This window comes from Salmo trutta, chromosome 2 (genome assembly GCF_901001165.1).
Source record: "Salmo trutta chromosome 2, fSalTru1.1, whole genome shotgun sequence".
Lineage (NCBI taxonomy): Eukaryota > Metazoa > Chordata > Actinopteri > Salmoniformes > Salmonidae > Salmo > Salmo trutta.
Window position 1 is genome coordinate 11616431 of NC_042958.1, and position 20977 is coordinate 11637407.

At 45.0% G+C, this 20977-nt stretch overlaps 1 protein-coding gene and 1 pseudogene across 2 annotated transcripts; one reads left to right on the forward strand and one right to left on the reverse strand.

Annotated features, from left to right (window-relative positions):
* Positions 1–705: 705 nt before the first annotated feature.
* On the reverse strand, positions 706–2513 carry xrcc2 (X-ray repair complementing defective repair in Chinese hamster cells 2). Of its 2 annotated transcripts, none has more exons than XM_029694016.1 (3): positions 2406–2513; positions 1845–1926; positions 706–1748 (listed from the first exon to the last, which is right to left on the reverse strand). In XM_029694016.1, exons 1-3 carry the CDS (start codon positions 2442–2444, stop codon positions 946–948), a joined length of 924 nt encoding a protein of 307 aa, XP_029549876.1. In that variant the 5' UTR covers positions 2445–2513; the 3' UTR covers positions 706–945. The 2 variants fall into 2 exon arrangements, with proteins under 2 accessions (XP_029549876.1, XP_029549884.1); XM_029694024.1 differs by lacking the exon at positions 2406–2513 and adding an exon at positions 2047–2352.
* Positions 2514–13703: 11190 nt separating this feature from the next.
* On the forward strand, positions 13704–19232 carry LOC115148735 (actin-related protein 3-like; annotated as a pseudogene).
* Positions 19233–20977: the final 1745 nt, after the last annotated feature.

Genomic DNA, 20977 nt, shown 5'->3' on the forward strand with positions numbered 1-20977 from the left:
ACTTGCTGTACACATGTGACAAATAAAGTTTGATTTAGGCTGGGTTTCTATACAGCACTTTGTGACATCAGCTCATGTAAGAAGGGCTTTATAAATACATTTGATTGATTGATTTGATCTGAAATTCTATGGCAAGACCTGAAAATGGTTGTCTAGTAATGAGATCAACAACCAATGTAAGAGACCTTGAAGAAATTTGAAAAGAATAAATAGGCAAATGTCGCACAATCCAGCTGTGGAAATATCTTAAGACACTTACCCAGAAAAACTAATCGCTGCCAATGGTGCTTCTACAAAGTAGACTCAGGGGTGTGAATGCTTATGTAAATTAGATATTTCTGTATTTAATTTTCAATAAATTTGCCAGAATTTCAAAAAACATGTTTTCACTTTGTCATTATGGGGTATTGTGTGTGGATGGGTGAGATTTTTTTCTTCTTCTTGAATTCAGGCTCTAACACAACAAAATGTGGAATAAGTCAAGGGGTATGAATACTTTTTGACACTGAATGTACAGTGTATGAAAGTATTGAGACCTATTGACTTTTTCCTAATTTTGTTAAGTTACAGCCTTATTCTAAAATGTATTAAATTGTTTTTCCCCCTCATCAATCATCACAAAATTCCCCATAATGACAAAGCAAAAACAGGTTTTTAGAATATTTTCTACTAAAGCATACTTTTGTTCTAAAGTATTCAGACTGGTTTCAAAACATTTGCAACCTCTGTAACAGTTGCCTTATCTTACTTATTTTTTTATTGATTTATTATTTTACAAATGACAAACATCAAACATAATAACATCCACATTTGGTGGATTAAAATAATCCAACAAATGTAAGAAATAAAATCACTAAAAGTTGCTGTAGCATCTAATGGATCTTCTATCAGTTTAACACATCCAGAATCAGAATAGAATTAAATCAATTGAGTTCAACAACATCTTCATAAAAACTGAACACCCCCTCCCATAACATAAAAAGAGGAGCATTTAGCGCCTCTTGTACTTGTGGTGGTGCATGCAGCTGAAAACACCTGCTTTCTGTCCTTGGTCACCTCTCCTTTGGAGAACAGCACTCTGTGTGTCACTAGCCTCTGCCAGGCCCTGCTGAGGTAGGCCTTGTCAAAGTTTGAGGCATGAGAGGACCACTGTCTCCAGGAGGAAGACGATGAGGATGGCTCAGAGGGCCCAGGTGTCATGGCCGCCACGTCAGCCTGAGCCGAGTGCCCGTAGTTCCTCATGATGGCGTGCGTGGTAGCGAACATCACTATACGGTAGTCTCTCAGCAGCCGATCCAGGAGCTCTGAACACTTTCTGAGGTTGGCTTCCTGCTTGGCCACGCTCTCCCCTCCCCCACTCCGGTCCACCCAATAGAAGGCTGAGATGCTGTCGATGACCAATAGGCACAGAGCGGGCCGGCTGCAGAAGGTATTCTCCAGGTAGTGCAGTGTGAGAAGCAGCTGGACTGAGCTGGAGCAGTGAACCACGAAGAGTCGGCCTAGGCAGGCTCGCACCCTCTCCTCAGGCTCTACCACCGCCCCACTATCCTCTCCTTTTGCGTCCTCCCCCAGGCGCTGCTCCAGTACCGTCACCAGCCTCAGCATGTCAAAGTGGTAGTCGGTGTCCACGTACATGACTTCCACCTCCAGGCCCCCCCGGTCGGCTGGGAGGATGCAGTGGGTCACCAGATGGTACATGGTCTCAGTCTTTCCACTTCCCTCGGTACCATGGAACTCCACTACGTCACCTGGAGAATGAATGTAAAAGAAATGTCAACTATGTGACTGTTGTAATCATTTCTTTATATGGCATGATGCCACGTTTATACACCAGGGAAAACTACCTTGAATAGGTCCAGCACCATCAGGAAAGATGTGAGGTTCAATGTCCCTCAATGACCGCCTCCCCTCCAACCTAGCAAACAACTGAAAGAAAATACATTCTCATTTAGAAAACAACATAATATATTCATGACCCATACGCTACTTCTGATTTTACTTTGATAACAAAGTACTTCCAGCTGCTAACTTGAAGTTCAGGTTTACCTTCGGTATTCAAAAGCAGGAAAACTGCTGATCTGAACCAGGAAGTGACTGTGAAATGTTTGTTAGAATTAAGCTAACTGCGATGTGTCTCTGTGGTTACTAGTTGGTTGTATGGAACTGTTAACAATGTTAGTTGTCGAGTACATACTCGTTAACCTGTATGGAGTGTGTGTCGAAAGGGATAGAAAAGCACGAAAGGGATATAAAAGAGCACGTACAAAGAAAAGGTTGGTTAGCTAAGAACATGGGGATATACTTGATGGAAAGGCGCACATCGCCATAAACATCATGTTACTTTATTAAAAACCTTTCATTAGATACTTATTACACTTATAGGGTAACGTTAATTTGCAACATACTTGTGCACCGTTCTCTGTCATTTTGGCAGTAGTTGTCATCCCTTGTATCTGTCAGGAAAAAAGATCGCGCTTTTTCAAATCGACTTCCTGCTTTTGGTATTTTACCGTAATATCTGGCACAGACGAGCTATATGCATTGTTACAGAATATTTGGTACACAAAATGAAAGTAGTTAAGCATAATTGCTATTAATCCTAACGTTATCAATAATAAAGTATATTAGCTCGTGTGACATAATATTATTTTCCTGCTTTTCATTGGGCGCATGAGGAATGGTTACAGCATAACAAGGTTGCCAAAACTTCGCGTCCAGAGAGGAAACAGTGGAGTTCAGATGCCACCTTGCGTTGTTTACATTGAAATACATTGGTGGTATTCTGGCTGCGTTTTACAGGCAGCCCAATTCTGATATTTTTTCCCAGATCAGATATTTGTAACAGCTGATCTGATTGGCCAAAATATACATTAGTGAAACAAATATCAGAATTGGGCTGCCTGTCTAAAAGCATCCTTAGATGTTTTTACGGTTTCTTCATTTAGGCTACCGAGTGGCGCAGCCGTTTAAAGCACTGCATCTCAGTGCTAGAGACGTCACTACAGACCTTGTTTCGATCCCGGGCTGTATCACAACCGGCGATGATCGGGAGTCCCATATGCTGGCGCACAATTAGCCAAGCGTTGTACGGGATAGGCGAGGGTTTGGCCGGGGTAGGCCATCATTGTAAAATAACAATTTGTTCTTAATTAATTGACTTGCCTAGTTAAATAAAGGTTAAATAACAAAAAGGTGGTTATTTCATTAAACTGTCCTTAACCATGTTATAAAGAAAATACATTTTCACAGGTTTCAATAAAGTCGTTTTTTTCTGTAACAGCTGATCCAGCACCATCAGCAACCATTCTACATGACAGAGCATTTTGGTATGAGAAACTGACTCACGGTCAGGTGTGCTAGTTCCCAATACTACGCTCGAGTGGGAACGGAGCCAGCGCGTTTACATTTTTTCCATCTTCCGTTTGACTACGCTCGCTGTCAAACTACTAGAAATATAAATAACGGAACAGAGAAATAAGCGAGCACGGGGCAGAGCAATCAGCCTTCTATCCAACCTTCAATAATACACTGTATTTAAACGAACTTTTTGATACAGTTGTTGCAAATAATCTATGGTGTTTTGAGGACATTCTTTCGTCATCATGAGCATGGCAGTCCACCCACCACCTTGCGTGATAGATTGTGGGACTGGTTGAGTTTGTTTGCTGGAAAAAGCTGAGCTTGCATTGAAGGTATGTGATCTGCCTCGACATTTACTAAGGTTATGCTGCCAGGTTGCAGTTGTAAATGAGAACTTGTTCTCAACTGGCCTACCTGGTTAAATAAAGGTGAAATAAATAAAACATGTTATGCCACCAATCGACAAAACCTTTTGCCATCTGACTCTGTTCCACTGCAAGTGGAAAGAACCTTCTCAGTTAATGATAATAAGATTAATAATATATTATTACAATATATAAAAAATAACAAGAGATTAGGTTAGGTATGCTTTTAATGTAAGTAGAGTGCCAGTGGCTAAGTGTAGTAGGCTCCTCTATTGAGATAGTAATACTGTAGGACGTAGTATAAACTAGTTCTGAAAATGTTAAGCTGAGGTTTATTATTATTGGTTCATGCAGGACACATGACTCAGGAGTAAATAGGTCAAATAGCGGTCACCTGGAGGGGGGAAAACCCCATCAGAGATGTGTCATGGTGGTATGATTTTGCTGTGGCTTTGCTACATGGGTTGTTCAAATTCTCTTTTGGTGGGAAAATACATTACTTTTTAACATTTTATAGCAAGGCTACAATTAATTTAAAATGGATCAACATTAAATCGTATCCAGGCTTGTTGCAAAAACATTACATCTATTAGTGGTATGAGCCTGCAGTAAATTACAGTATAGAATCAAACAAATTAAGATTTTTGCATAGCTTCAGCTTTCTGAATCTGAAGGCTAGACCTGTACACTCACAGGTGTGATTAACTTGATGAATACCTCAGCCAGTGGGCAGTACATTAGTTAAGGACACTATTAATTAAACCACTGCATGTTTTGAGTAACAATATCAATTTTAGAGGAGATTACTTTTTCCTCCATGATGAATTAGCTTGGTTAATAAACAGGAAGTTATACTTAATCAGAAAGGCTAGGATCGAGACACAACCTGGTGTTGTGAATTTATTATAGGGAACTAATTCCAAAATGTTTCGGTTGTTTCTGAAATGTTAATTGCAAATCGATTGGGATAGAAAATATTACCAAATGCATTCTGCTTTGTCCATGGTACAGACAATAAATACAGTGCCTTCAGAAAGCATTCATACCACTTGACTTTTTCAGTTTGTTGCCTGAATTTAAAATGTATTAAGTTAAGATTTTGTGTCACTGGCCTACAATACCCCATAAAGTCAAAGTGGAATTATGTCTTTAGAAATGTTTTTGCATGGACTCACTGTGTGCAATAATAGTGTTTAACCTGTCTGGGCTAGGGGGCAGTATTTTCACGGCCGGATGAAAAACGTACCCAATTTAAACAGGTTACTAGATTAGATTTGGATAGAAAACACTCTTTGAAACTGTTTGAATGGTGTCTGTGAGAAAAACAGAACTCGTATGGCAGGCAAAAACCTGAGAAAAATCCAAGCAGGAAGTGAAAAGTCTGGGAATTGTAGTTCTTCTTTTGATTCTCTATCGAAGCTCCAGTGTCTGTGGGGTGACATTGCACTTTCTAAGGCTTCCATTGGCTGTCTAAAGCCTTCAGAAAGTGGTTTGAGCATTTTCCTGTCACTGGGCAGAGTATAGGAGCTCAGTTACTGAGTGGTCTGCCAGGCAACAAAGTGATTGGATATGCTCAGTCCCGCGAGCGCACCCCTCCTTCTTTTTCTTCTTGAATGAATATGATATTGTCCGGTTGGAATATTATCGCAATTTTACGTTGAAAATACCATAAAGATTGATTTTAAACAGCGTTTGACATGCTTCTAAGTACGGTAATGGAACATTTTGACTTTTCGTCTCTCGTTCCGCGCTCGCGCGTTACCCTTTGGATAGTGCTCTGAACGCACGAACAAAACGGAGGTATTTGGACATAAATATGGATTATTTGGAACAAAAACAACATTTCTTGTGGAAGAAGCGGTCCTGGGAGTGCATTCTGACGAAGATCAGCAAAGGTAATACGATATTTCTAATACTAATTCTGAGTTTAGGTTGCCCCGAATTTGGCGGGTGTCTGAATAGCTCGCCGTGATGGCTGAGCTATGTACTCAGAATATTGAAAAATGTGCTTTCTCCATAAAGCTATTTTAAAATCTGACACAGAGGTTGCATAAAGGAGTAGTCTATCTATAATTCTTAAAATAATTGTTATGTATTTTGTCAACGTTTATGATGAGTATTTTTGTAAATTGATGTGCACATTCACCGGAGGTTTTGGTGGGAATAAATTTTCTGAATATCAAACGTCAATGTAAAATGCTGTTTTTGGATATAAATATAAACTTTATCGAACAAAACATACATGTATTGTGTAACATAATGTCCTAGGAGTGTCATCTGATGAAGATCGTCAAAGGTTAGTGCTTCATTTCGCTGTGTTTTGGGTTTTTATTAACACATGTCCTTGCTTGGAAAATGGCTGTGTGATTATTTTTGTCTATGTACTCTCCGAACATAATCTAATGTTTTGCTTTCGCTGTAAAGCCTTTTTGAAATCAGACAATGTGGTTAGATTAACGAGAAGTGTATCTTTAAAATGTTGTAAAATAGTCGTATATTTGAGAAAGTTGAATTATGACATTTTGTTGTTTTTGAATTTTCCGCCCTGATATTTCACTGGCTGTGTCCCGCAGGTGGCGTCCCACCTAGCCCATAGAAGTTAACATGATTTTTGGATGACTACCTCATCTCTGGTCTCTCAGTTGAGCAGTGAATTTCAATGTCATATGCGTTGTAAGGGACAGACCAAGGCACAGCGGGTATAGTGCTAATCTTCTTTCTTTAATTTAAAGAGAACACTCAAACAAAATAAACAAAACGACGAAACAGTCCCGTAAGGCACACAGGCTAAACAGGAAACATAGAAACAGAAAACTAGAACAAATTCCCCTGAAACAAACCAACCCCAAAACACACAAAACAACCCCCCTGCCACGCCCTGACCATTCTACTATGGCAAAATTACCCTTCTCACTGGTTAGGACGTGACAGTTACCCCCCCCCCCCCCCGAAGGTGCAGACCCCGACTGCACCCCAAACAAAAAACCCACAAAAACAACCCCAAACCTAAAGGGAGGGAAGGGAGGGTGGCCACCGTCTACGACGGTTCCTGTGCTACACCCAACCATTCCGCCAATCCTCCAGCTACGGAGGTGGCTCTGGCTCCTGGCATAGCCCCCATTCTGCGCTGCTGACCACCGCCGGAGGCTCTGGGCTGCAGACCGTTACCGAAGGCTCCGGGCTGCAGACCGTCGCTGAAGCCTCCGGGCTGCAGACCGTCGCTGAAGACCCCGGGCTGAGAGGCGTCGCTGAAGACCCCGGGCTGAGAGGCGTCGCTGGAGGCCCCGGGCTGAGAGGCGTCGATGGAGGCCCCGGGCTGAGAGGCGTGGCTGGAGGCCCCGGGCTGAGAGGCGTGGCTGGAGGCCCCGGGCTGAGAGGCGTGGCTGGAGGCCCCGGGCTGAGAGGCGTCGCTGGAGGACCCGGGCTGAGAGGCGTCGCTGGAGGCCCCGGGCTGAGAGGCGTCGCTGGGGGCCCTGGGCTGAGAGGCGTCGCTGGAGGCCCCGGGCTGAGTGGCGTCGCTGGAGGCCCCGGGCTGAGGGGCGTCGCTGGAGGCCCCGGGCTGAGGGGCGTCGCTGGAGGCCCCGGGCTGAGGGGCGTCGCTGGAGGCCCCGGGCTGAGGGGCGTCGCTGGAGGCCCCGGGCTGAGGAGCGTCGCTGGAGGCTCCGGGCTGGGGAGCGTCGCTGGAGGCTCCTGGCTGAGGGGCGTCGCTGGAGGTTTGCTTCATGGGGCTGGCATAGAAGGCGCCAGGCTAGTCACACACACCTTCAGGCTCGTGCGGGGAGCAGGAACATGACGTACTGGGCTTTGGTGGCGCACTGGAGGTAGAGTGCGAGGAGCAGGCACAGGGTCCACTGGGTCTTGGAGGCGCACTGGAGGTCTGGAGCGCACGGCCTGCACAACCCGCCCTGGCTGAATACTCCACTCCGCTCGATCACTGCGGGGTGCGGGCACAGTTCGCACCGGCCTTTGTATGCGCCCTGGCGACACAGTGCGCGTCACCACAAAATACGGTGTCTGCTCCATCACTTGCCCGGGAAGTTGTCTCCGGACTCCATCCTGACCCTGCCCAACTCCCCTTGTGCCCCCCCCTAAAAATGACTAACTAGTAACAATCCCGCACACAGCCTAACCTGCAGCGGGGAAATTTATACACACCGAATCACACACAACAAGACACAGGTGTGACAAACCAGACTGCTAAACGAAAAAGGAAAATGGGATCGGTGGCAGCTAGTAGGCCGGCGACGACGACCGCCGAGCACCACCCGAACAGGGAGAGGAGCCACCTTCGGTGGACGTCGTGACAGTACCCCCCCCCCGATGCGTGGCTCCCGCAGCGCGCCCTCAAGGACGACCCTGAGAACGAGGTGCAGGGCGGTCCGGATGGAGGCAGTGAAACTCACTCAGCAGAGAAGGATCCAAGACGTCCCCCACCGGCACCCAGCATCTCTCCTCCGGACCGTACCTCTCCCAATCCACGAGGTACTGCAGGCCCCTCACCCGACGCCTGGAATCCAGAATGGATCGTACCGTGTATGCCGGGGCCCCCTCAATGTCCAGGGGGGGCGGAGGGACCTCCCGTACCTCAGCTTCTTGAAGCGGACCAGCCACCACCGGCCTGAGGAGAGACACATGAAACGAGGGGTTAATATGGTAATAACGGGGGAGCTGTAACCTATAACACACCTCGTTTATCCTCCTTAGGACTTTAAATGGCCCCACAAACCGCGGACCCAGCTTCCGGCAGGGCAGGCGGAGGGGCAGGTTTCGGGTCGAGAGCCAGACCCGATCCCCAGGTGTGAATACTGGGGCCTCACTGTGGTGGCGGTCAGCACTCCTCTTCTGCCGGGCCTAGGCCCGGTTTAGGTGCTCCTGGACGGCCTCCCAGGTCTCCCTCGAGCGCTGTACCCACTCCTCCACCACCGGAGCCTCGGTCTGGCTCTGGTGCCATGGTACCAGGACCGGCTGGTACCCCAACATGCACTGAAAAGGCGAAATGTTCGTTGAGGAGTGGCGAAGCGAGTTCTGGGCCATCTCTGCTCATGGAACATACCTCGCCCACTCCCCTGGCCGGTCCTGGCAATACGACCACAGAAACCTACCCACATCCTGATTCACTCTCTCCACCTGCCCATTACTCTCGGGGTGAAAATCAGAGTTCAGACTGATCGAGACCCCATGAACACTCCATGAACGCCTTCCACACCCGGGACATGAACTGGGGACCCTGATCAGAAACTATGTCCTCAGGCACCCCGTAGTGCCGGAAGACGTGAGTAAATAGGGCCTCCGCAGTCTGTAGGGCCGTAGGGAGACCGGGCAAAGGGATGAGACGACAGGACTTAGAAAACCGATCCACAATGACCAGGACCGTGGTGTTCCCCTGGGAAGGTGGGAGATCGGTCAGGGAGTCTACCGATAAGTGTGTCCAAGGCCGCTGTGGTACCGGGAGGGGTTGTAACTTCTCTCTAGGCAGGTGTCTAGGAGCCTTGCTCTGAGCGCACACCGAACAGGAGGAGACGTAAAACCTCACGTCCTTAGCTAGCGTGGGCCACCAGTACTTCCCCCTAAGGCTTCGCACCGTCCTATCTATGCCTGGGTGACCCGAGGCAGGTAACGTATGCGCCCACCGAATCAATCTATCGCGGACACCAAGCGGGACATACCTCCGTCCTGCAGGACACTGAGGCAGAGTGGGCTCCGAACGACATGCCCGCTCGATGTCTGCATCCACCTCCCACACCACCGGCGCCCCCAGATAAGAGGCCGGAAGTATGGGGGTGGGATCGATGGGCCGTTCCTCCGTATCATACAGACGGGACAGTGCGTCCACCTTAGTGTTCTGGGAACCTGGTCTATACGAGATGGTAAATCTAAATCTGGTGAAATACATGGCCCACCTTGCCTGCCGAGGGTTCAGTCTCCTCGCCACCTGAATCTACTCCAGATTACGGTGGTCAGTCCAGATGAGGAAAGGGCGTTTAGCCCCCTCGAGCCAATGTCTCCACACTTTCAGCGCTTTTACGACAGCTAGCAGCTCCCGGTCCCCCACGTCATAGTTTTGCTCCGCCGGGCTGAGTTTCTTCGAAAAGAAAGCGCAGGGGCGGAGCTTCAGTGGCGTGCCCGAGCGCTGTGAGAGCATGGCTCCTACCCCAGCCTTCGGACGCGTCCACCTCCACTATGAACGCCAAAGAGGGATCCGGATGAGCCAATACGGGAGCCTCGGTGAACAGCGACTTCAAGCGATCAAAAGCTCTGTCCGCCTCAGCCGACCACTGCAGACGCACTGGCCCTCCCTTCAGCAGTGAGGTAATGGGAGCAGCCACCTGCCCAAAACCCCGGATAAAGCTCCGGTAGTAATTGGCAAACCCTAAAAACTGCTGCACCTCCTTTACCGTGGTGGGAGTCGGCCAATTACGCACGGCCGAAATGCGGTCACACTCCATTTTCACCCCTGATGTGGAAATGCGATACCCCAGGAAGGAGACGGACTGTTTGAAGAACACGCATTTCTCAGCCTTGACATATAGGTCATGCTCCAACAGTCGCCCAAGCACTTTGCGCACCAGAGACACATGCGCGGCACACGTTGCGGAGTATATCAGGATGTCATCGATATAAGCCACCACACCCTGCCCGTGCAGATCCCTGAGAATCTCGTCTACAAAGGATTGGAAGATGGCTGGAGCATTCTTCAACCCATACGGCATGACGAGGTACTCATAATGGCCGGATGTGGTACTAAATGCTGTCTTCCACTCATCTCCCGCCCGGATCCGCACCAAGTTATACGCGCTCCTGAGATCCAATTTTGTGAAAAAGCGTGCTCCGTGGAATGACTCCGTCGCCGTAGCGATGAGAGGTAGTGGGTAACTGTACCCCACCGTAATCGAATTTAGACCTCTATAGTCAATGCACGGACGCAACCCTCCACCTTTCTTCTTCACAAAAAAGAAACTCGCGGAGGCGGGTGACATGGAGGGCTGAATGTACCCCTGCCTCAGAGATTCAGAGACATATGTTTCCATAGCCACCGTCTCCTCCTGTGACAGGGGATTCATGTGACTCCTGGGGGGTGCGGCGTCTACCTGGAGGTTTATCACACAATCCCCTCGTCGATGAGGTGGTAATTTGGTCGCCCTCTTCTTACAGAAGGCGATAGCCAAATCGGCATACTCGGGGGGAATGTGCACGGTCGGGACTTGGTCTGGACTCTCCATCGTCGTTGCACCGATGGAAACTCCCACACACCTGCCTGAGCACTCCTCTGACCACCCCTTTAGAGCCCTCTGTTGCCACGAAATGGTAGGATTGTGAAAGGCCAACCAGGGAATCCGCAGCACCACCGGAAACGCAGGAGAATCAATGAGAAAAAAAAAATTCTCTCCTCATGATCCCCCCGCGTAACCATGCCCAGTGGAGCCGTGGACTCCCTGACCACCCCTGACCCTAATGGTCGACTATCTAGGGAGTGCACCTGAAAAGGGAAAAGGTTTGTCCAGCGGAACGTGGGAAATCCCTAACCTATGTGCGAAACCCCGATCCATAAAATTCCCTGCTGCACCTGAATCGACTAGCGCCTTATGCTGGGAATGGGGAGAAAACTCAGGGAAAGAAATTAAAACATACATGTGACCAACAGGGGGCTCTGGTTGAGCCTGGTGCTGACTCACCTGAGGTGTCCGAACAGTGCTCTGCCGGCCATCTCGATTCCCAGACGAGCCCATCCAACACCGGTCGGCAGTGTGCCCTCTCCGACCACATCCGGTGCAGGAGGAGGCCCCTCCTCCGGTCGCCCTCGCTGCAGCACCTCCTAACTCCATGGGGGTTGGAGCAGAGGTGCTGGGGGATGGAACCAACAGGACCCTATCCAGACGCCTGCGGGTAGCCAGCAGGTTATCCAACCTGGTGGACATGTCCACTAGTTGGTCCAGGGTGAGGGTAGCGTCTCTGCAGGCTAGCTTCCTGCGGACGACCTCACGTAGGCTACACCTATAGTGGTCAATCAGGGCCCTGTCGTTCCACCCCGAGCCGGCGGCCAAGGTCCGGAACTCCAGCGCGAAATCTTGAGCGCTCCTTGTCTCCTACCGCAGATGGAACAGACGCTCTGGGTAGTAGACTACTCTGGGTAGTCGTCCCTCGCCGAGTCTGGTCCCTCCCAGACCGCGTTGGCCCACTCCAGACCTTTACCGGACAGGGAGGAGACAAGGGCGCTCACGCTCTCCTCTCCCGAAGGAGCCGGGTGCACGGTTGCCAGGTACAGCTCCAGCTGGAGCAGAAAACCCTTGCACCCGGCAGCCATCCCATCGTACTCCCTCGGGAGGGCGAGCCAAATACCGCTGGGCCCGGATGGTGCTGGCACAGGTGATGGTGTAGGGTGGTACACGGTGGGTGCAGGGGTAGGCAGACCACCCCTCTCCCATCTCTCCATCGTTGCCATCACCTGATCCATGGCTGTCCTGAGATGGTGGAGAATGGTGGTGTGATGTAGAACGCGCTCCTTCATAGACGTGGAGGCCGCGTCAGCTCCTGCTGACTCCATGATTGCTGGTGCGGGATTCTGTAACAACCTCTTTCCAGAGGGGGGGTGTGTGGAATCAGCAGCAGGAGAGCAGAAGGGTTCCAGGGAATCAAATGTATTTTAATACAGGCGGTCCCAAAAGCACAGCACAAAACGCACACGACCGCCGAGCACCGCCCAAACAGGGAGAGGAGCCACCTTCGGTGGACGTCGTGACAACAAGACATTTTTGGACTCACCCTGTTGTGCTGTGCTCACTTGAACAGGAAGGGGGATCGGTAGTCCTTCGTGGGCAAATTGTCATCAAAGTCTGTCATTCTCTGGATTTATGGTGCTTTCCAGACAACTGGGAACTCGGACAAAACAAAGTCAAAGCATGATGACGCCAGTGATCTTCAAGTCGGAGCGTTAGAAAGAGTTCCGAGTTGGATGACCGTTCAAAACGTATTTTTCCAGTCGGAGCTTGTTTTTTCAGAGTTCCCAGTTCTCTTGAACTCACTGAAGTCTGAGATTTCCTAGTTCCGAGTTTCCAGTTGTTTTGAGCGTGACAGAAGTCATGCAGTATTGACAGCATGGCCAATGTTGAATGTTTATCCTTTTAAGCTTGGAAAAGAGACCCTTACACCCAGACTTGGACCACACACCCACTCCACTGAATAGCAGGCTAGTGATTGCTTTGCAATGCTTGCAGTTAGTCACTGATTCCATCCAAACCAGTCATTGTTGAATTTGCGATTTACAACTTGTGTAATGTTTATGTCCAATGGCCGATGAGCACCGATACATTTTATCTATAATTTCTCTTCATTATTTATCTTCATATGACAAGGATTGAAAAGGATTTGCCAGTAGATTGTCTACTTGATTCATGATGATGACTGCTAGCTTGCTAGCTAAGATTTTGAAAGTATGATGTTGACATGATCAGTCCAATCAAAGCTACGGTAGATATAATATAATGTGATTTGACATCATTTTATCTGTGGCCAAAGACCTTGAGCCTTCTTGGATGGGCATTTCTAATGTAACTCTATTGCAGCACCCAAGGGGCTTGGATTTTCAAGCTCTACCCGTAGATTTTGCGGTGACGTAGTGTCCCATGAGTGACAGAACACTGAGCCAATCACTGCGCAACTAGAGAACATTACCAACCCCTACGCTCCGTATTTTCCGCTGGCTTCCCCTCCACCACAGAAAGCACTGAGCTAGGCTGAAACACCTGCATTTTGGAGCTTCCTTAATCAAGAAAGCAAAAGAGACCAAGTTCGTATGCGGCTTTATGAACTCAATGATAAAATATGTATTTTTGACATTGTTTGCAAACTGATGTGACACGTATTAAAATTAATGCCAAAATTACATGCAAAACAGGCACTATTTTTTGTTTGTTGGACAGGTCGCCACTGAAGGGGATGATTTATTTACCATCCCTTCCCTGATAGAAACAGCCCTGTACCATGGGTTTGTTAACCCAAGTGAGGTACTGCTACATCAGTCCAGACATTGTGAAGGAATTCACCAAACATGACAAGGACCCTGGGAAATGGACAAAGTGGTACAAAGGCATAAATGCCATCAGTAAATCTGAATCCAACATAGACGTTGGATATGAACGCTTTCTATGTCCAGAAATATTATTTCATCCAGATGTATTTATTGATATTCTGATTTCTGAATATTGGCTTGCATTTATTTTACACTACACTATTTATAAGTATCTAGTGAGAACTAACATGACAACAGTTATCAACTAATGCTGTTACCCAATAATTATCCAATTTTTATAAATCGCTAATTTGAAATAAGTATCTTCGAAGAAGCATCAATTGTTATCATGTTAGTTATCAGCAAAAAACAGAAATCATTGTTATGCAGAATGAAAATATTGCATTGTTCTCATTTAAACATTCACTTTTAATACCCACTAAATCTGCTCCTGTGTTTTACAGTTGCCAACCCAGATTTCATGCAGCCCATCTCAGAAATAGTCGATGAGGTTATAATGAACTGTCCAATAGATGTCAGAAGACCTCCATGTAATGTACGGTTTCAACACAGCGCATTCGACAGAGTGGTGTAATAGGGAAATGCATATCTTTCAAGTTTAACCATTCAAGTAGGAATATATTTTTTTTATGTCAGACTTGCTCTACCATACATTTAGTACAATAATTTATTGAATGTCGTGTGTTGAATTTAAGTGTGAATTGTGAATAGTTTTTAATATTTTGTCCACCAGGCGTCAGTGTGTACCTTGTTGACTTACTGGCAGATGCATGTTGGCCTTGGGTGGAAGTAAGGAGGCTCCCAGACTTGAACACACAAGCTGACTTAGTCAATGGCCATTTCAGTTCACTTTCTACTCTTCATGATAGCTTAATCTCTTGGCATTTAGCTTGGATAATACCAACACAACATAAAACTCTTCTAACACAGAATGAGTGAAAATTATCTTGCTCTCATGTATTGTACATTTTTATGATCCCATGCCACTCATTTGCATATCAAATTAAAACATAATTTAAAAGAGGAAGACCTGTGTTATAATACTACAACAGTCACTGCATCTCTGCAAGGCAACAAAACAAACAAACAAATATAAAAATCAATAAAAATAGGGATTATATCTTATGATCAAACTTGGTAAACAAACCATTATGCAAAAACGAACAACAGAAAATAAAACATTTACAAAAAAACACTGAAACATTGAGACAAGTTAATGAACTTGTAAAAGCCCAGTGAGCTAACTGCCTGAATGAAATTCCTGATAATCTTCTGGACAATTTAATACATTTAACAATTCATTGACCATCCTAGCTAACGAGCAGCAGAGTCATAACATCTGAGGTGGACTATAAGCCCAAATTGAAAGGAGGTCATCTGCAGTAAAACGTTCTGCTGCAGGGCTTTCATCTCCTCTGACACTGGTAGTTAATGGATTCAGAAAGGCAAAAACATGATTGGAAAGAGGGATGAAGGAAGGAGAGAAGGATGAAAAATAAAGGGAGAGAGGAACTTTTTTTATTCCAACCCATCCCAATCTAAACAACAGGAAACATTTCCTCGCATAGCCTCCAAAGTTCGTTGACAAAGGATTTAACCTCTCGACCTGTAAAGACGAAGGATCGCTGGTTGATCCCCTATTATCACTGGGCGTTAATATTTCATTTGGGTCAAATGAGAGAGTCCGGTTATCCCTGAGCCTTGTCATCTCTGTCTCTCTCTCTCTGTGTTTGGTTAATGACCACGTTCTGAGACCTGACTAGCATAGCCTTTAAACATATGACATCAGCAACTTTTTTTCTTCACTTCTGTCTCTTGATTATTGTGTGTTTAGCAGGGTTGGGATCAATTCCATTTCAATTCAGAAAGTAAACCAAATTCCAATTCCACATTTTCCTAATTGAAAAGCATTTTTGAGAATTGTAATTTCAGTATACTTCCTGAATTGACTGGAATATAAATGGATTTTGACTGCAACTCTGGTGTTCAGCCACATTGAATAGTTCCTGGTGAATGAAGGTGTTGTCATTGTTTTGATGTGCTAGAAAACGGCCGCCCTATAATAGTGCTGTACATTGCAGAATATTGTCCTGCCCGGTGGTTCCACCATGTTCAGAGACTTTGGCCGGCGGCTGCAGAGGGACCTGAAGTGGTCGGTAGACGCCCGGTCAAACTGACTGAGGAGCTCAGTGGAGAAAGGATAAAGGTGTGTGTATCTGTTTGGAAGGATAAAGGTGTGTGTGCTTTCCCGCCAATCTGTTTGTGCTTTCCCTCCAACTCCTATGGTCATTGTCATGTTTGGCTTAATAATGACTAAAGGAGTTGGCAATACAGATCTGACATTGTCCAGGCTATTGTGATGCAGGGTAGAAACTGGGCTCAGGGGATGGATGGTAATCTGTATTCTTTCATGTTGATTTCAGCCCATGGAGGCCTGGGTGGTTACACATGCCGCGCTGCGCCGTCTGATTTGGAGGATCCATGCTGGCCTCTACAGTAAGACTACACACACAGTGCACATGCGCACACACACACACACACACACACACGCGCACATGCGCACACACACACACAGAGAGAGTACGCAACCACACATGTATGCATGCACACAGATAGACATTACATTTTTTACATGGTCATAATCATTCATTTGATTTGGGGGTGGGTTAATTGGAAAGTTAACAGGTTCTGTTTTTATTATCATATTTATTATTACAATTGTCTACTGTAGTAATGTCTGTATTGAACCACTGTCTAATGTAGTAATGTCTGTATAGAACCCCTGTCTACTGTAGTAACATTGCTCGTCCATGCATAACATTGATCTAAAATTGACCCTAGAAATAGTACTGTTGGGAGATCTGGAGAGACCGGGTCTGTCAATTACTAATACTCTAAGTAAAATAATTTATCTTCAACTTGCAATCTGTGGATTCTATTCGATTAGATAGATTGAAATTGTATGTTAAACATCACAGCATAGTTGAAAGATATATGGTGCGTAGAAATCTGAAGAGGGTGGCCAGCAGAGATAGGTGGGATGGGCTGACGCTTGTGGAACTGGAGACAAGTGGGAGTGGAGTTACTGGTCGGGGGATAGAATGACGGTCAAAGCTAAAAGTATAGAAAATAAAGTAAAAATAAAACATAACATAAAGTACCTTTGAATGACACTGCGGGACAGTGTTTTTACAGCTAATGCCGGTTTGCCTGAGGCTGATGCTGTGCAGGTGTTTGTACACATGCATATACACACAAAGTCATTAATACAAAATACACGGAAACACACACACGTAAATAGTGCCATACATGCACTCAAACATATTCAGTTGGCCTTGCTGTTATGATTTTTGTTGTACTTGATGTCTTTTGTTTTTTGCATTGTTGTTTTCTGTTTCCTTTTGCATTTCTCTTTTTTTCTCTTTTGTTCATTTTCTTGGTCTCCCCCCACCGAGACCAAGACTACCAAGACTACTACCGAATGGAATAATTGTTTTATTTTATTTGTATCTTATTTTCTTGGTGGGGGTGACTGTGGGAGGGGGGTTTCGTAGCTTGGGCCGGTGGCTGATGGATCGCTGGTTCGGGTCCCCGTTCGGGTCCCTGTTCGGGTCCCCGTTTGCTCGTCAAAATGTTTTCATATTCTTAATTCCATTCCTTTACTGGATTTGTGTGTATTAGGTATCTGTTGTGTAATTGTTAGATATCACTTGTTAGATATTGCTGCACTGTTGGAGCTAGAAGCATTTCGCTACACCCACCACGTGTTAAACGCGTATATGTGACCAATAAAATTGGATTTGATTAGATTTTATAGAATCTCTGTTCTCTGTAGTAATGTCTGTATAGAACCACTGTCTACTGTAGAAATGTCTGTATAGAACCACTGTCTACTGTAGAAATGTCCTCATAGAACCACTGTCTACTGTAGAAATGTCTGCATAGAACCACTGTCTACTGTAGTAATGTCTGTATAGAACCACTGTCTACTGTAGTAATGTCTGCATAGAACCACTGTCTACTGTAGAAATGTCTGTATAGAACCACTGTCTACTGTAGACATGTCTGTATAGAACCACTGTCTACTGTAGAAATGTCTGCATAGAACCACTGTCTACTGTAGAAATGTCTGCATAGAACCACTGTCTACTGTAGTAATGTCTGTATAGAACCACTGTCTACTGTAGAAATGTCTGCATAGAACCACTGTCTACTGTAGAAATGTCTGTATAGAACCACTGTCTACTGTAAAAATGTCCTCATAGAACCACTGTCTACTGTAGAAATGTCTGTATAGAGCCACTGTCTACTGTAGTAATGTCTGCATAGAACCACTGTCTACTGTAGAAATGTCTGTATAGAACCACTGTCTACTGTAGTAATGTCTATATAGAACCACTGTCTACTGTAGAAATGTCTGTATAGAACCACTGTCTACTGTAGAAATGTCTGTATAGAACCACTGTCTACTGTAAAAATGTCTATATAGAACCACTGTCTACTGTAGAAATGTCTGTATAGAACCACTGTCTACTGTAGTAATGTCTGTATAGAACCACTGTCTACTGTAGAAATGTCTGTATAGAACCACTGTCTACTGTAAAAATGTCCTCATAGAACCACTGTCTACTGTAGAAATGTCTGTATAGAACCACTGTCTACTGTAAAAATGTCCTCATAGAACCACTGTTTACTGTAGTAATGTCTGTATAGAACCACTGTCTACTGTAAAATGTCTTCATTAAAACCACTGTCTACTGTAGAAATGTCTGCATAGAACCACTGTCTACTGTAGAAATGTCTGTATAGAACCACTGTCTACTGTAGAAATGTCTGTATAGAACCACTGTCAACTGTAAAAATGTCTGCATAGAACCACTGTCTACTGTAAAAATGTCTTCATAGAACCACTGTCTACTGTAGAAATGTCTGCATAGAACCACTGTCTACTGTAAAAATGTCAGGATAGAACCACTGTCTACTGTATAAATGTCTGTATAGAACCACTGTCTACTGTAGAAATGTCTGTATAGAACCACTGTCTACTGTAAAAATGTCTGTATAGAACCACTGTTTACTGTAAAAATGTCTGTATAGAACCACTGTCTACTGTAGAAATGTCTGTTTAGAACCACTGTCTACTGTAGAAATGTCCTCATAGAACCACTGTCTACTGTAGAAATGTCTGTATAGAACCACTGTCTACTGTAAAAATGTCTGTATAGAACCACTGTCTACTGTAGAAATGTCTGTTTAGAACCACTGTCTACTGTAGAAATGTCTGTATAGAACCACTGTCTAAGCCTAATGATGCTGTATTTGTTCTTATCCAACTGATCTGCTTTGAAGTGCTGAGATAAATAATTTTGTTGTATTCCATTTTTCCATCACAGCCTGAGATTGTCCAGGATTGTCACTCAAAAAAGGACTACGATGAGTATCTGCTGCCATAACCCATTCTTTGGTACCATGTCTAATGTTGTACCATGTCTAACCTACCTACAGAACTTGTTGTTCACCCTGGCCTGGATTCAGTCCATGTATCATGATTGTTGCCCTTACTTTACCACCGTAGCACTCTAACCTACCACACGAGAACCCCTTCGACATTGACGCACAATGAAATGTGTCAACTACAGTATATTGTACAATCAAGGCGTATTTCCACTTAGGACGTACCCCAGTGTTTTACCCAAAAGGCTCAGACGTTTGTGTTTTGAGTTCCACCTCCACAGCCTGGCCTCACTGGGCCTGCTCTTACTTGGAGCCAAGGCCCTGGCCACTGGTACTTTTCAGGGGGCATTTATATAACAATGGCTAAATGTGAACATGGGTTAACACCATACCACGGTTAACACCTTCTCACAAAGAACTGTCTTGATGATGCAAAGGTTGTTAATTCTTCTCTTCACAAGTCCTTAGTGTCAGCCCTAGCGATTTGGAAACAGAGTTTGCCAAAAATAACACTAGAGCTGACATTAACCGAATCACTGGTGACACACTGCTGCTGTATTGGAAAAACCCCATTAGTATATAGGAAGTTACTTAGAGGTAATGTAAAGGACAAAAGTCATTGAATTAGACACAGACCTCCTATAGCACAAAAACAGTGACTGTTCAATATTCTCATTGCAGTATCATTGCAGACTATTTAGTAGAGTTAAAGAAAGAAAAAATCTCAACTGGAACACTTTGATTGAAGCCATAAACTGAAGACTGTTTTCTTGTATCAACTTTGTTTGTTTTACACTCCTAAGATTACCTTTAGATCCCAGGCTGCGTGAATCATGTGGGAAGGCAACCAACGCTACTTCTGGAGCAGCCCAAGTTCCATTTGTCCAATATCCATAGAATGTCATGCTTTGCAATTGTATATAGAATATATAAATACTTCAAAATGAGTTTATATTTGTATTAAATATAGCTGATCAGAACATGCGGGTAATAAAAAGATGTAGACCATGTGCTGTACTTCATTGACTTGAAATAGTGTATATTCATATCAAAATCAAATCAAACTGTATTTGTCACACGGGCCGACTTCAGCAGTTGTAGTAGACCTTACATAAATGTGAAAGAAGAGATTTCGTTTTATTAGGTCTAAAATGATTGATCCAATTATTTTTGTCAGCCACATAGGATAGATTAACCTTAAATGATCTAAAGGATATAATAATATTTAAGTATTTATTAATGTATTATTGTGTATTAGACTTTGGATGTTATTTCCTTAAGGACATGTGCTCGCTAAAAATACAACTGAAAACTGCTGTATGAGGCTAATGTGAATAAAGGTACTTGGCACCTTCATGGCTTTTTGTTTCTGGTTGATAGCTAATGCGATGCTTTGCAAGACAGACATGCAGTAAATTACTGTCTTTAGTACAGGGAAACAATTATTAGTGACCTAATTGATTTGTTTATTATGGCCATTTCAAGAAAGTATATTCTGTACGCTTTGTAGTCATACAAATTCAGACAAATTGCTAAATTATTAGAGCGCAGTTTCCATCCTGGGGTTTTTCAGTCACTGTGTCCAATGTCTGTGGCCAATGGATTGTATGGTGTAAAAATACTACTGATATTCTTGTTTCATGTGATATTAATAGCATTAGTATTCTTTCTGATATTAGCCCATGTCATGGTACCCTATTTTTCCTGATCAGAGTTCTATCCGGTAATGCTCAACATTAGAAACATTAAGAGGCCAACAGTTTCTCCAGGC

Excerpts from the sequence above, each read along its gene's own strand:
- xrcc2 (XM_029694016.1), bottom strand. The coding sequence starts at position 2,444 with ATGACAACTACTGCCAAAATGACAGAGAACGGTGCACAA. Across the intron at positions 1,927-2,405 it reads TGACAGAGAACGGTGCACAA|TTGTTTGCTAGGTTGGAGGG; the intron begins GTATGTTGCAAA and ends ATTTTCTTTCAG. Across the intron at positions 1,749-1,844 it reads TGGTGCTGGACCTATTCAAG|GTGACGTAGTGGAGTTCCAT; the intron begins GTAGTTTTCCCT and ends TTCATTCTCCAG.